Source organism: Bidens hawaiensis, unplaced genomic scaffold (genome assembly GCF_021521415.1).
Source record: "Bidens hawaiensis isolate Kalapana, Puna unplaced genomic scaffold, B.hawaiensis_p1.1 tig00015252_1, whole genome shotgun sequence".
Classification (NCBI taxonomy): domain Eukaryota; kingdom Viridiplantae; phylum Streptophyta; class Magnoliopsida; order Asterales; family Asteraceae; genus Bidens; species Bidens hawaiensis.
Genome location: NW_027492360.1, coordinates 187,038 through 202,020, shown reverse-complemented (window position 1 = coordinate 202,020; position 14,983 = coordinate 187,038). Strand labels below are relative to the sequence as shown.

Sequence of the window (14,983 nt, the reverse complement as noted above, 5' to 3'; positions counted from 1 at the left end):
ATAAATAGTAAATCCAAGTTGTATGTTTCATCTAAGTTTCTAAAGTTAGTAGTTAGTGAATGAAAATAATAAAAGTTAAATTCATAGCCTAAAATTTCAAGTTGAAATGCAAGTAGTATGTTTTTATCACTTAATTAGCAAACAGTGAAACGGTAAAGTTTATTGTATATATAGAACATGCAAGAGTATAAAATGATGTTTTTGGTTAAAATGGTCATCTTCCGGTTAACAGCTGACCAGTGGTGGAAATGACAATCTTCTCTATATTTGGGACCGATCAATGAGTTATGTTAATTCGTGAACCGAGTGGCTCCACTGCTTGGAGGACCACACTACATAAAGGCACTCGTGTGATGCCCGTTTCAGGTTAACAGCCTTGCTTCGGTAGTTGGTGGTAATGGTCGGGGCATAAAGTTTTGGAACGCGCACACAGGTTCGTGCTTGAATTTAATGTTAACACCGGGTCCCAGGTGTGTTCACTTTTATGGAGCACACGTTAGCGCGAGCTATTGAGTTCACACGGGTTCAGTCAGAACCAATTGACTTTATGGAAGTATCCATCAGTGGTTAAAATGGCTGAGCTCAAAAGTCATACATCCAGAGTTATTTTCAGGACACAGGTATAGGTTTGAAAGTTAAAATAGTTTTAAAAGTCAAAGTCAAAATTGGTAACTAGCAATAGCCTAATACTCTAATGTTTTTTTTGTTGTTGCAGAGTCCGGATGGGTGTTCAATGGCATTAGCTGTAGGAGATGAGACTTTGAGACTTTGGAACATATTTGGGAGTCCTCAAGTTGCTATTTAAGATGCTACTTAAAATCGGTGCCCGACCCGTTAACGCATTTGAATCTATTTGTTGATTCGTTGTTATTATTTAAAATGGTTTGCAAATGTTTATAGCAAACGTTAGTTGACTCTTGCTATATTTTTGTTTTTGGGCAGTATTTTGTTATTAAACTATTTACTTTTGAAGTATTTGATAGATAGTTATGAGTGTTAAAATCAATTGAAATCGGTAGTTATAGGTGTAAAATTCTACACATGTACTTATTTACATGAATATAGCAGTAAAAGAAAATAGACATGCTTGATTACTTGTTAGTTGGATGTCCTTCACACGTGTTTTCGGATTTTTTTTCTTTTCCGAATTGCAACTTTTATTCGCACTTGAACAACAACAAAAGGCATCCCCCAATCAGCAAACAAAGAAGGAACAAATATGTTAGATTTTCTTAATGCCTTTATTTATCCTCAAATTGTTTTTTTCCTATTTTTATTATGTTTATATACTTCTTGTTACCTATAAATTGGTTTTACTCATATATTATAAAAATTATGAACCAAAACAAAATAAATAATTTGTAAATGTATTTTTACTAGCATTATTACCCGTGCGTTGCTGCATGATTTAATTTAATTATACTATTAAATATTAGTTTTAACATTTTCTATAATCGAATTATCAGTTATGGCAAAATTAAACAAATTAATTGAGTGATCACGACAGATGTTAATTTGAAAAAAATGATAAATTATTTTTTAACATCATGAAATTATCAATCAAAATTATATAAAAAGATAATTAAACATAAAAAGAATAATCAATATCTAAAGTTAACATATAACAATAGAATGTTTCCAAAGACATTGAATACGAATGACATATTAGAAAATATTTTATAGTATAATTTTCAGTAAATAGACCCCAACAACAAAATGTACAATTAATGATCCATTTTCTTTTTTACATATAAAAGTCCATTGTCATAGCATTTTTGAATATAAATGTGTAATAGCTTCTAATTATTATATGAGTTAATTACATTAATGATCCTTATAATATACATTGGTTTAGTATATTGTTATAACTTATAAAAATTACAAATTTAGCCTAGTATTTTGCATGAAATAACTTATGGAACTATATATTAAAAAGAAGACTACGCATGTGAGGGGAAATCATTATTTCTCTTTGCTTGGTATTTTAATGCACACCGTACAACAACTTGTTGCATAAATTTCTTCTCTTATGTGTCCTCTCATTCCTTTCGATGTAAACGGCAATGACAATATGAATCAACAGGTGTTGTTGATTTCTCTCATTACTTTTGCGAATTAGGGTTTTAAGTTTGTCTATGTGCGGTTTACCGTCAATCGGTTTCCGCCGGCCTACCATCTCCACACTTGAAATTAGAGGGCTGGGGAACGGACGAAGGATCGCCCTAGCCACAAATTACCTACAAATCAGCCTACTGCCATCTCCATCGTCTCTTTCTTCAACTTTCTGGTAAAAACCGAGTCATGACCACGTCTTTTCTGCATAGATTTAGAAACCATGGATTTTACCGTCTGGAACGATTACAGACCTGATGGGAAACTCTCCGGTTCTGTGGCGTGCGGTTGGTGAGATAAACAGGAGCAGAACGAACATTAGGCTATTTTAAATTTTTTATTATTAAGATATTTTAATGATTTTTAAAAGCTTAACAAATATATATTCGAGCCAACTAATTATATTGTAATTATAGTTGGGGACCATTCAAGTAATTAACTCATATAATGGTTATAACTCATTTCACACTTATGTTTAAAAATACAATGTAGAGAGACTTTTATATGCAAAAAAAATAGAGGGACTTTTATGAGAAACAATAGAAAGCAGGTTGGTTTATTTATGGCATTTGCTCATAAACGTAAAAGTATCACAACTACTTTTTTCCATTTGCGTGCTATACACATTTTTTATTTTTTAATGAATCATAATAAAGGGTTTATTTTCTAGAGGTTTTAATATTAATATGATAGTTACTAGTAATACAGCCTACATGTTGCGGATGGGTGACTTTTACATATGGTACTGAAGAGCTAATCACTTGCATTACTTTTGGTACACTTTGCTTAGCCTAACATATTTGGATGGGTTTGATGCCATAATTTGGTCCACATACGCAAGATGTGAGGCAATTTTCAACCAAAATTTGATGGTTTGGAACCATTTTGTTAATGTATTAATTGTTGACTTGTATTTGAAACTGTATTCTTTTATCTTCTATCAACATCCTAATATGCTAACATATTCACCAAGGGCTTGTTGTCATCTTTGTTTACCAGTTTTCTATTTCTTACTCTAATCAAACTATGGAGGTACTGACATTGTGATTACACTTTTGTAAAGTAAGGTTAAACCACTTAGAAAAGGTACTCTCAGTCACCATATGTGTTTTTATTCATTGTTTATTGCAGTGGCACAAAATACAAACAATTTAATTTATAATAGTGGAAGAGCCAGCGCGTTATGGTGAGGATATTAAGGGAATTCGGTCAGTAAGAGTTTGTGGAGACGACGAATTAAATCACAGATTTATAGGGAATTGTATAGGTTTTGTCTTAGCTTTGCCTTTGAACCTTAGGGTGTGAGCAATGCTACCCATCCCACATCCTAGACCACTTTTCACCACTTTTTCACGCTATCTCTCGTTCATGTTAGCGCCACATCAATAATCTCACAACCATCCTAAACCATTGCAACCATCCCAATCCATCTTTCAACAATTTTGTTTCTAAATTAAATATATTGTCTTTAAATTAAGGAGAAAGTTAACGTACAAATGAAATTAGCGTGCTAAATGTGAGAATCAAGTAGAGTAATTATATATACAAGTAGAGTAATTATGTAATTAAATCATAGAGTAATTACATAATTACTCTATGACGTAATTACATAATTACGCTACTTGATTCTCATGTTTAACACATTAATAATTACTCTATGATGTAAGTACATAATTACTCTATTTGTATATATAATTACTCTACTTGATTCTCACGTTTAGCACGCTAATTTCATTTGTATTTGATCCAAACCCTTAAATTAAAAGCATGAATATAATAAAATTAAAATAACATTCCACTAGTAAAATAAATTACAAAACTTAACAAAATAAAAAAAACATAAATAAAATAAACAAGTCCTAAGATATAAAAATAAACTAAAAGTCGATAAGCCATCCCAACGTCTAAAAATTATTGTTTTTCTTCTAAAACCGTATCTCTCATATACTACGCATGAAATCTAAAATCTGTTTTCCTTTGCTGGGTTAGCAACGACCGTTGATGTTCTTCCATCGTGATTTGATGGGCTCGGTTTTTTTTACAATATTACTTTTGTCAAGCTTGGCGGATCACCTTTCCTTGTGATAAACCATGAAGTCGGTAATCACTTATAACAAATCTTGATTGCTTGACAACGTAGCTCGTTTATCCTTATACAGGTCGGTCTTTCAGGCTTGCGTGGGATTTTATTCATATTTTGTTATATTGTTACATGGTTTGTTCCAAATGTGTATTGATTTGAATGATGTATTGTTTTGACATGTTGAAATGGACTTTGAGAGTTTTGTGAGTTTGTTTATGCATGATATTATGGGGAAGATTATATATACGCAAAAGGGTCAAATTTTACAAGATAATAAAAATAACACAGGTATTTGAAGGCAGTTTGATCGGAGGTATCAAGAGAATGGAAGAGAATCTTCAGCAGTTACTATTAGCTACAAAGTCGTTTGACGACTTTGAACTTAAATCCAAATTTAAAGATGCAGTTTCAAAGATCAAAGAGAGATATTGTGCTTGCACCCTCATTATACTTATAGACACTTTGGTTGATCTATTTTTGTGTGTTTGATTACTTAAAATAGGTAAAAAAAACCCTTATAAAGATGGTGAAAATCGTAGTAATTTATAGTAATCACACCATATTTAAGTATTAAAATATTATCATGTTGTTGCTCTACTGAATCTGTATAGACGAAATCAACTGTTGTTTAGGCTATATACTTCACATAAACAAATAAAAGTAGAATATGCCAAATGATGCATTTTGACCATTTAAAGTCAAAGTTCATTTTATTACACGTAAATTGTTTGAATTAAATTTAGTTTATTGCTTTTAAATCCTTCACATGTGTTACATTGGCAGTTGGCCTTTTCTTGGGCCAAACAACGCAACTGGACTCTAATTTTGACAATTACATAAAATGAATACTTCTTTTCGTACCGGGTTAAACTACTAGGACCCCCTTTATGTATTTTGTTTTATTTACTATTTCGTTACAACAAACTTTGTAGTTAATTTTCAATGGAAGTTGTTTGTGTCAATTGATATATTAATTCATTAGTAATTTATATATATGAACCAATGAATTTAAGAATGATAAACGATAATTAACGCACAACTTGTAAATAACCGACTTATATTATAACCAGAAAATATAACTCAAAAAACTGATTACAATAACTTTGGTAGTGATGGTGGTGATTGTTGTGTTTGTTGTTGTGTTGCATCTAACACTAACTTTGTACATCTATTTATACTAGTAACCCAACTTGGTCACCAAGCATAATATGTGATCACCACTCAACTTGGCCACCAAGGTGAATTTGGGCAACAAGGTCAATTTGGACAACAAGGTGAACTTGGCGGCCAAGCATATGGAATGTTTCATAATACCCCTTAGACTTTAACTGACTTGTTAAAACCTGTTAGGCCCGGTTCACCGACTTGTGACCCAGAATAGAAATTAATACAACATTCACCCCCTAATTTCTGATTCGGATTAGAAAGGTCTTCAACTCCAAGTAACTCGCGCATCTCCGTGAACTTGATTCTTGCGAGTGCTTTAGTGAGGATATCAGCCCGTTGCTCTTTCCCGCTAATGTGCTCAACATCGACCTCGCCGTCGTTGTAGCAATCTCGGATAAAATAAAAGCGAGACTTTATATGCTTTGTTCGGTTGTGAAAAACCGGATTTTTCACAAGGGCTATTGCGGACGTGTTATCAACTTTCTGCAACGTTTCTCCAGTCAACTAGCTCAACAACTCTCGAAGCCATACAGCTTGACATGCGGCTGCTGAAGCCGCCATGTACTCGGCTTCACACGATGAGAGTGCAACTGTCGCTTGCTTTTGTGAGCACCATGTAATTGGATATTACCCGTAATAAAACACGTGGCCAGTGGTACTTCTACCATCATCCTCATCTATATTGTGACTACTATCACTATAACCTACAAGTCGTTTAGACCTGTTCTTCCCGTACTTGATCCCGTAACTCGTCGTTTTCTTCAAATATCTCAATAGGTGTCGTATTGCCATACCATGAGATTCTCGTGGGCTTTGCATATATCGACTAACAATACCCACAGAGTATGCCATATCCGGACGAGTGTGTAATAAATACTGTAAGCAACCCACTACCTTTCGATACTCGGTTGCATCGAGTTCGACTTCATTCTCGGCTTTTGAGTATTTCACACCGTGATCCATCGGGACTTGAGAAGGATTACAGTTTTGCATACCGGTCTCCTTTAGAATCCTTTTGGCGTATCCTTCTTGTGTAATTATTATCCCGTCCTCTCGTTGGAATACTTCGATTCCGAGATAGTAGGTTAACTTCCCGAGATCCGACATCTCAAACTTGGTCGCCATACCCTTTTTGAAATTGGAATTTATACTCGAGCTTGTACCTATCACAAATAAATCATCCACATACACGGCTACGATCAAAAAATGTTTCCCATCCGTCTTTCGGTAAACCGATTGTTCCTTGGAACATTTTTGAAACTTCATGTCTCGTAGGATGTTACCGAGCTTTGTGTTCCAAGCTCGGGGAGCTTGCCTTAACCCGTACAAGGCCTTTGACAACTTGTAAACTTTTGCCTCCTCGCCTATTTTCTCGTATCCTTCGGGTTGAGAAACGAACACAACTTCTTTCAATTCACCATGTAGAAATGTCGTCTTTACATCAAGATGGTGGATTTCCCACCCGTTAGATGCAGCCAATGCAATTAGTAGCCGAACGGTCTCGATTCGGGCTACCGGAGTGAAAACATCATCAAAGTCAATCCCGGGTTGTTGCACGTAACCCTTTGCAACCAACCGAGCTTTGTACTTATTTATCGTTCCATCCGCATTTCGTTTGATTTTGAACACCCACTTCAACCCGATACATTTTGCACCATTTGGAAGTTCGACTAACCTCCATGTTTCATTCTTGTTTATCGAATCGATCTCGGTATTCATAGCACGAACCCATTATTGGTTTGACTTAGCCGCAAAATAGCTACTCGGTTCACCACTTGATGTAAGAAGCAATTGCTCATAGTTAGAGTCAACATGTAACACATAATCTTCTTGTAATCTTCTTGGTAAAACCGAGACTCGGGTTGAACGTCTTAGACCCGTTTGGGCCTCATTTTCACCCGAATGGACCTGTGACCCATTACTCGTCAACTGAACTTGAGAGCGGATTGAGGAATTAGGCCCGATATGACTTGGTTCGGCTGAGTCGTTGGACTCGGGTTGAACCGATGATGTAGGTTCAGAGCTTGGGCTACCCGGGTTGCTTCTAGACATTTCTTCAATAGTGGGTTCAGTTTGACCAGTTCCATTGTCAACCGCACCCCCCCCCCAAACAATAGAAAACATACCCGGCTCGTAGTCATTCTTTTCGACTTTCTTTTCCCAATTCCACCCTTTGTTTTCGTCAAACATAACGTCCCGACTAACAAAAATTTTCCGGGTGTTCGGATCGAAGAGACGGTATGCTTTTGAACCCGTCTCCGACCCAAGATAAACGAGCTGTCTTGACCTATCATCAAGTTTCTTTAGATGTACACTATCAACTTTAGCATACGCTATGCACCCAAATACTCGAACGTGTTCAATAATCGGTTTCTTTTTTTTGAACCGTTCATATGGAGTTTGATCAACCAAGGCCCTGGTTGGAACCCGATTGATTAAAAAGGTTGAATGTCGGACCGCTTCTCCCCACATATAATTTGGTATCTGCATTGCCTTTAGAATACTCCGCACCATCCCCATTAAAGTTTTGTTTCGCCTTTCTACCACGCTATTTTGTTGCGGCGTGTACAGGGCGGTTAAATGCCGAATAATTCCACTTTCATCGCAGAACCGATTGAAATCACGTGAAGTGAATTCTCCTCCCCTATCGGTTCGAAGAGTTTTCATTGGTAAACCCGCCTCCGTCTCGATTAGGGCTTTAAACCTCTTAAAACTTTCAAACGCTTCACATTTTTCTTTCAATAAAAACGTCCACATATATCGTGAGTAATCGTCTATAATAACAAAGACATACCTATTACCCGAGATAGTGGATGGGCTTATTGGACCGCACAAATCACCATGAACTAACTCTAATGGTTGGGATGCTCTAAACGAGGATGTAGCCGGAAACGAACGCCTCGTTTGTTTTCCCACCAAACACGATTCGCACAACTGATTTTCATGTTCAACATGTGGTGAACCTCGTACAAGATCCTTCTTAGCCATCGATTTCATTAACTCGAAATTGATGTGCCCAAGTCTTGCGTGCCAACGCCATGCATCATCTTCAATCTTTGATTGCAAACACACGGGAGCTCCAATTTTCATTCGTATTTTATAGAGTCGGTTTTCGGATCTCTTGACCTTCATGAGTAACCTCCCGTTCTCATCGTACATGGTCAGAAGATCGTGTTTCATCCGAATGTCACATCCGGACTCCTTTGCTTGACCGAGACTTATTATATTATTTTTTAACTCCGGAATATAATAAATCTCGGTTAACAAGTCTTGGTCACCCGATTTTCCTTGGAAAAGAATTGAGCCTTTTCCCTTGATTTGAACAAATGACCCATCTCCGAACTTAACCCTCCCGGTTATGTTCTCGTTTAACTCTAAAAAATATGACCGGTTTCCCGTCATATGATTACTTGCCCTATTATCCAAATACCATACATCATCTTCGACCCGCTCGGTCTCGTATTTTTTTGGTATTAGGTTTTGTTCATTTAAGAACACAACTTGATGCATATACGCCGCATCATCAAAATTTTCACGGACTTCGAGTTTGTTTGCTTCTTGACCCTTTTGAACTTGGTCCGGGCAACCGGATGCAAAGTGACCAAACTGGTCACATCGGTAACATAAAATCTTTGAACGATTTTTCTTCATCCTTGCTTTTCCCCGACTTGATGACCCTTGTTCGGTACTAGGGGTTCGGTATTGGCCATTGAAACGGCCTCGAACACGACCTCGACCTCCTCGTCCTCGTCCCCCATTAGATTCAAAACTTCTATGACTTGATGAATCATATTTACCGAATAAAAGTTTACCTTGGTCACCCCCTTGAATTTCTTCTTCTCGGATTCGCTCCTCAAAGGCTCGGAGTCGGCCTACAACATCTTCAAATCCCGTTTTATTGAGATCCAACATTTGCTCAAGCTAAGCAACCATTTGAATATACTTCGATCTTGGGAGACTTTTGAGAAACTTCTTTACCAACCTTGCTTCATCTATAACTTCGCCGAGAGCCGTTGATTTCGAGGCAATGCTCGATAACTTGCCCGCAAAGTTATCTATGGAATCTGACTCGTTCATCTTCATATTGTCAAATTCCATTGGCAAGGCTTGGAGACGTGCTTCTCTCACCCGTTGGCACCTAAGTGTCGGGTTTTAATCGAATCCCACATGGCTTTAGCAGTTTCTTGATCTCCAATTTGCATGATCAAGGTTTCGGGTATGGATTGAAACAACAAGGTCATAGCCATGTCATTTTTGTCTTCATCGGGGACACCTGAGTTGATGGTGTCCCAAACTTTGTGAACTCTTAGGACTACTTTCATCCTCATAGCCCACACGGTATAGTTCGTTGTAGTTAACATTGGACATTGAACGGAAGATGGCCCGTTCTCTTTCCCCTTTGGTGGCTGCAGCGGTGGAGTTATGTCACCCATGGCTACTCAAACCCAACTTGTTTGAATAAAGTAAAAACTGAATGAACTATGCGATCGACAATGACAACAACTTCTTTGGTAGATCAAACCAACTTGTTCGATCAACCACGTTAACAACTTCTTCGGGAAATCAAACCAACTTGTTTGATCGAAACACCTTCTTTGTTACCGTTAATTATCGCGTTCTTGAACCGAGCTCTGATACCAATTCAAGAATGATAAACGATAATTAACGCACAACTTGTAGATAACCGACTTATATTATAACCAGAAAATATAACTCAAAAAACTGATTACAATAACTTTGGTAGTGATGGTGGTGATTGTTGTGTTTGTTGTTGTGTTGTATCTAACACTAACTTTGTACATCTATTTATACTAGTAACCCAACTTGGTCACCAAGCATAATATGTGGTCACCACTCAACCTGGCCACCAAGGTGAACTTGGGCAACAAGGTCAACTTGGACAACAAGGTAAACTTGGCCACCAAGCATATGGAATGTTTCATAATACCCCTTAGACTTTAACTGACTTGTTAAAACCTCTTAGGCCCGGTTCACCGACTTATAACCCGGAATAGAAATTAATCCAACATGAATGTTGTAGTATTTGGCTGGGAAGTAGTTTGAGATTAGTTCAAAAGATTACATATTATTATACATTACGTAAGTACGTGTTGGTTGTCACTCCATTTGCATGATCAATCAATGAGCTAGTGCATGGATATGGGATTGCATGTCACCCTCTTGCACTTCCTCTTCTACTCTCACAAATTTATCCCATATTTTACAAGACATGCAAATAACAAACTAATAACAAGCTGTACCTAGCTACCATCAACACAAGACAGCTTCCATAACAGAAAGAAACACCTTATTTCATCGACGTAGACGATCATGTTGTCCGTAAAATTAGCAGCTCAGAAACCCGAAACACATCCTCCTCCACCTCCATATCCACCACCACTCGCGGTTTCTTCTTCTCCTACTTCTTGCATTAATAATAATAATAATAATAATAATAATAATAATAATAATAATAATAATAATAATCATAACAAGAATGATTCAGAGGTTGTGTTTAGATCAAAGTTACCAGACTTGCCTTACATCCCAAACAACATGCCTCTTCACTCCTACTGCTTCCAAAATCTTTCGCGATTCTCAGACCGGCCTTGTCTAGTTGTCGGCTCCACCGGTACCACTTACTCCTTCTCCCAGACACATATTCTCTCTCGCAGGATTGCCAAAGGCTTGCTCAGGCTAGGTATTTCAAAAGGTGACGTTGTCATGCTCCTCCTTCAAAACTGCGCCGAATTCGCCTTAACCTTCATCGCCGCTTCCATGATTGGCGCCATCACCACCGCGGCTAATCCATTTTGCACTGCTGGAGAGATATTCAAGCAGTTCACTGCTTCAAGCGCCAAGATAATAATCACCCAAGCTCAGTACGTGGACAAGCTAATTCGTAATTGTAATTATAACACGGACGACTTTGATTTGATCCCAATCTTCACCGTCGATGACCCACCCGTCCAGGACAAGTGCATGCATTTCTCTGTTCTGATTTGCAATGACCTGGATGATGATAATGATGATATTCCCTCTGTCACAATTGATCCAGACGACGCGGTGGCCTTGCCATTTTCGTCTGGGACGACAGGGCTGCCAAAAGGTGTGATACTAACCCACAAGAGCTTGATTACGAGCGTGGCTCAGCAAGTAGACGGGGAGAACCCGAATTTGTATTTGAAACAAGACGACGTGGTTTTATGCGTGCTCCCGCTCTTCCATATATATTCGCTTAATTCCATACTCTTGTGTTCTCTTAGAACTGGAGCCGCGGTGGTGTTGATGCCTAAGTTTGAGATAAGATCACTACTTGAGCATATCCAGAGGTATAGAGTGACTGTGGCCGCGGTGGTGCCTCCTTTGGTGCTGGCTTTGGCTAAGAATCCGATGGTTGGGAGCTACGACTTGAGCTCGATAAGGGTGGTGTTGTCGGGGGCGGCACCTCTTGGAAAGGAGCTGGAAGATGGTCTCAGAGGTAGAGTCCCCCAGGCAATTTTCGGTCAGGTAAGTTGCCCAACTTATTAATTTATTTATTCAAATATATTAAATTAATATTCTAACTGTGCGAATCAAGTAGTGTAATTATATATATAACATAGTGTAATTACAGCATAGTGTAGTATTTGGTTGGGAAGTAGTTTCAGATAAGTTCAAATATTATTTGCATGATTGATGAATGAGTGCAGGGATATGGGATGACAGAAGCAGGGCCTGTGTTGTCAATGAGTGCAGCGTTTGCGAAACAACCTTTGCCTACCAAGTCGGGATCTTGTGGGATTGTTGTTAGGAATGCTGAGCTCAAGGTGATTGACCCCTACACTCGTTGCTCTCTCGGATATAACCAACCTGGTGAGATATGTATCCGTGGGCCTCAGATCATGAAAGGATACTTGAATGATTCCATGTCCACAGCTGCAACTATAGACCAACTAGGCTGGCTTCACACTGGTGATATTGGCTATGTAGACGACGATGAAGTTTTCATTGTAGATCGAGTTAAGGAGCTCATCAAGTTCAAAGGTTTCCAGGTACCAACCAACTAGCTACCTACATTATATATGTGCAGCTAGCTAGCTTTTAATTATCAACTCCACAGGTGCCACCGGCTGAGCTGGAGGCTCTTCTAGTGAGCCATCCTTGTATTGCTGATGCTGCTGTTGTCCCGTAAGTAGTTGAACATATACAATAATAATAATCAAACGAATGTACAAGTGGGCGGTATTAATTAATTAGTTAGTAGCAGGCAAAAAGATGTCGCTGCTGGGGAGGTGCCCGTTGCATTCGTAGTGTTGTCGATTGGCATGGAGCTGAGTGAAGAAGCGGTTAAAGATTACATTGCGAAACAGGTGGTGTTCTACAAGAAACTGCACAAGGTGTACTTTGTCACCTCCATACCCAAATCTGCATCAGGAAAGATTCTAAGAAAAGACCTTAGAGCCAAACTTCCATCCACATGATGCACTCTTTAATTAATATATGTTTGTGATTTATTAATACCAGCTTAATTATTGTATTAATAATAACTATACATACCCTTCCACAACTGATCAACTTCGGTTACGGAATACAAAATCATGCAATTTACATTCTTATCTCGTAAGTTCGGTTGTGATGTTTTCAACTCATGTATTATTAGATTTTAGTAACTAATTAAAAACTTATAACGTTAGCTAGCTAGGTATATCCGTAGGTGTTGTAATCGGTGGAGTCAGTTCGGTTCAAGATGATATATATGGTGTTAACTGTTAACTATGAACCAAACTTGAATTATACCATAGTTACAAAATACTAAGGTTTCTTCTATATACATGGTTACAATGGTTGGAGTCTGATATGATAGCCAATAATGACACAATTATAAAAGATTAGCTCTCCGAACTTGTGGATGGTGTTCTCTATAATTTTTCCCGAATCAAAATTCACATAACTTTCTCCCCCATTTTTCTTCTTGCATTTCCTCGGTATCCCTATCTGGTGAAAGTAACCCGGGAAAAAAAAGAGGGACGGAGTTCCACCTGGTATCGGGTTTTTTCAAGCCTTTCCCACCTCCCACTCCGTGGAATCCGCTCTAATGAATCGCCTAGTTTGGTTGGTTAAAGTTTAAAAAGCCATACAAAGACTGGAAAGACGCGGCTCATGAATTTAGTTATTGGAGCTGGTGGTTTGGGATCACCTGCTCTGTTATATATATCTAGCAGCCTGTGGTGTAGGTGAGTGAAATATCTGCTTTCACCCCCTAATGGTGAAACTATGCCCTTAGAGATTGTTGGACTAATTATTTTAGTTAAATCTTGACAGGTAGGTTAGCCGGTTGGGTATGGTTGATCATAATGTGGTTGTGCTAAACATTCTGCACAGACAGGTATGTTAATGCTGCTTTCTCTATTACAGATGTTGGTACTATTGTTTCTTATCAGTGGAACTGGTGTACATGATGTTCTTTGAATTATGCTAGCAAACATACTGTTCTTTTACTAATTTTGTTAATTATTTGTCGGTCTAAAGTAGATTAATCTGCTGTTGCTGCAGCTTGCCATTCGTATGTTCTTTATTTTATTCACTTTTTTTAAAGCAAGTACGCTTTTCAAGCTTTTTCCTTACTCTTACTAAAGCAGGCACACGCAAAACTCTCTATTTGGCTTTTCACTGAAACCAATACGTCTAAACTGTGTTTTACCATGGAAGGTGTGTTTTGTTTAAGATTCAATATATTCAGAGGCATATTGTTTGAAATTTTTTAAGTAATTTGACTTGAAATATATATGCTTGCAGCCTCTTGTATCAGGTGTTGCACTGGGTTTGGAAGGACAGGTACAAATTTCAAAATAAGATCCATTTTCTTCATGTCAATAAATTTAGTGTTTTTTATTTTTTGTTTTTACTTTTTTTTATGTTTGCATATAACTGAAATTGTATTTTTTTAACTGATTTTATAGATCTCGATTTATATTGCAATGGAGGCCTGTGTTCTCGATGCTCTAACAATGGTGTTCTTGGTGTAGGTAAGCTCAAATTCCGTCCGAGCTGTTCTAGAGGATCATAAGTTGTTACTATTTTTAGTCTGTTTCTAAAAAGTTATCCTTTTGAAATGGATAGTCAGGTAAGTATAATTTACTAGTTAGTAGTTACTACTTTTCCATTTTACTCTTAATGACCCTTATCATAATTGCAAGTTTTCCAAGTTGATGGAGTCATGGAGTGTTAATAATTACAAGGGCAGTTTTGACACTCAACTAACCAAATTATGTATTAAGCGCACTTAGTCGCATTATGTTGTTTGGAGAAAAGGTTTTTAGTGGGCAAAATTTATGCACACAAGAAGCTAAAAGAGGTTATATTGAGCTCGTGATAAAATATATATTATTAAAGTATTATCATCTGATTATGTGTGCTATATATTAAGTTTAACATGTGTTAGTTTGTAAATAAGGTTCTAAGATATATATTATCTTATGTCACTCAAACAACAAGTTGAAGAGACAAAATCAGAACACAACCATATGAAGTCAACAAGAGGACCATATCCAAGTTGTTACACGTCCATCGGATAGAAGAGATCAAATTTATCCAAAATCCAAAACCAACTTATGTGAAGCCGACCATAGACAAATGTGA

The 14,983-nt window shown here is 37.4% G+C and overlaps 1 protein-coding gene and 1 pseudogene across 1 annotated transcript; both read left to right on the top strand.

The window, feature by feature from the left end:
- The first annotated feature begins 208 nt into the window (after positions 1-208).
- LOC143548814 (cell division cycle 20.2, cofactor of APC complex pseudogene) lies at positions 209-1,010 on the top strand (annotated as a pseudogene).
- A 9,683-nt stretch (positions 1,011-10,693) lies between these two features.
- On the top strand, positions 10,694-13,043 carry LOC143548810 (4-coumarate--CoA ligase 2-like). Its single transcript, XM_077039888.1, has 4 exons — positions 10,694-11,872; positions 12,055-12,396; positions 12,465-12,532; positions 12,612-13,043. The coding sequence occupies exons 1-4, from the start codon at positions 10,694-10,696 to the stop codon at positions 12,823-12,825; spliced, it is 1,803 nt and encodes a 600-aa protein (XP_076896003.1). The 3' UTR covers positions 12,826-13,043.
- The last annotated feature ends 1,940 nt before the right edge of the window (positions 13,044-14,983 follow it).

Coding starts and splice junctions, on each gene's coding strand:
- LOC143548810 (XM_077039888.1), top strand. CDS start 10,694: ATGTTGTCCGTAAAATTAGCAGCTCAGAAACCCGAAACACATCCTCCT. Junction 11,873..12,054: donor CCCAGGCAATTTTCGGTCAG/GTAAGTTGCCCA, acceptor GAATGAGTGCAG/GGATATGGGATGACAGAAGC. Junction 12,397..12,464: donor TCAAGTTCAAAGGTTTCCAG/GTACCAACCAAC, acceptor TCAACTCCACAG/GTGCCACCGGCTGAGCTGGA.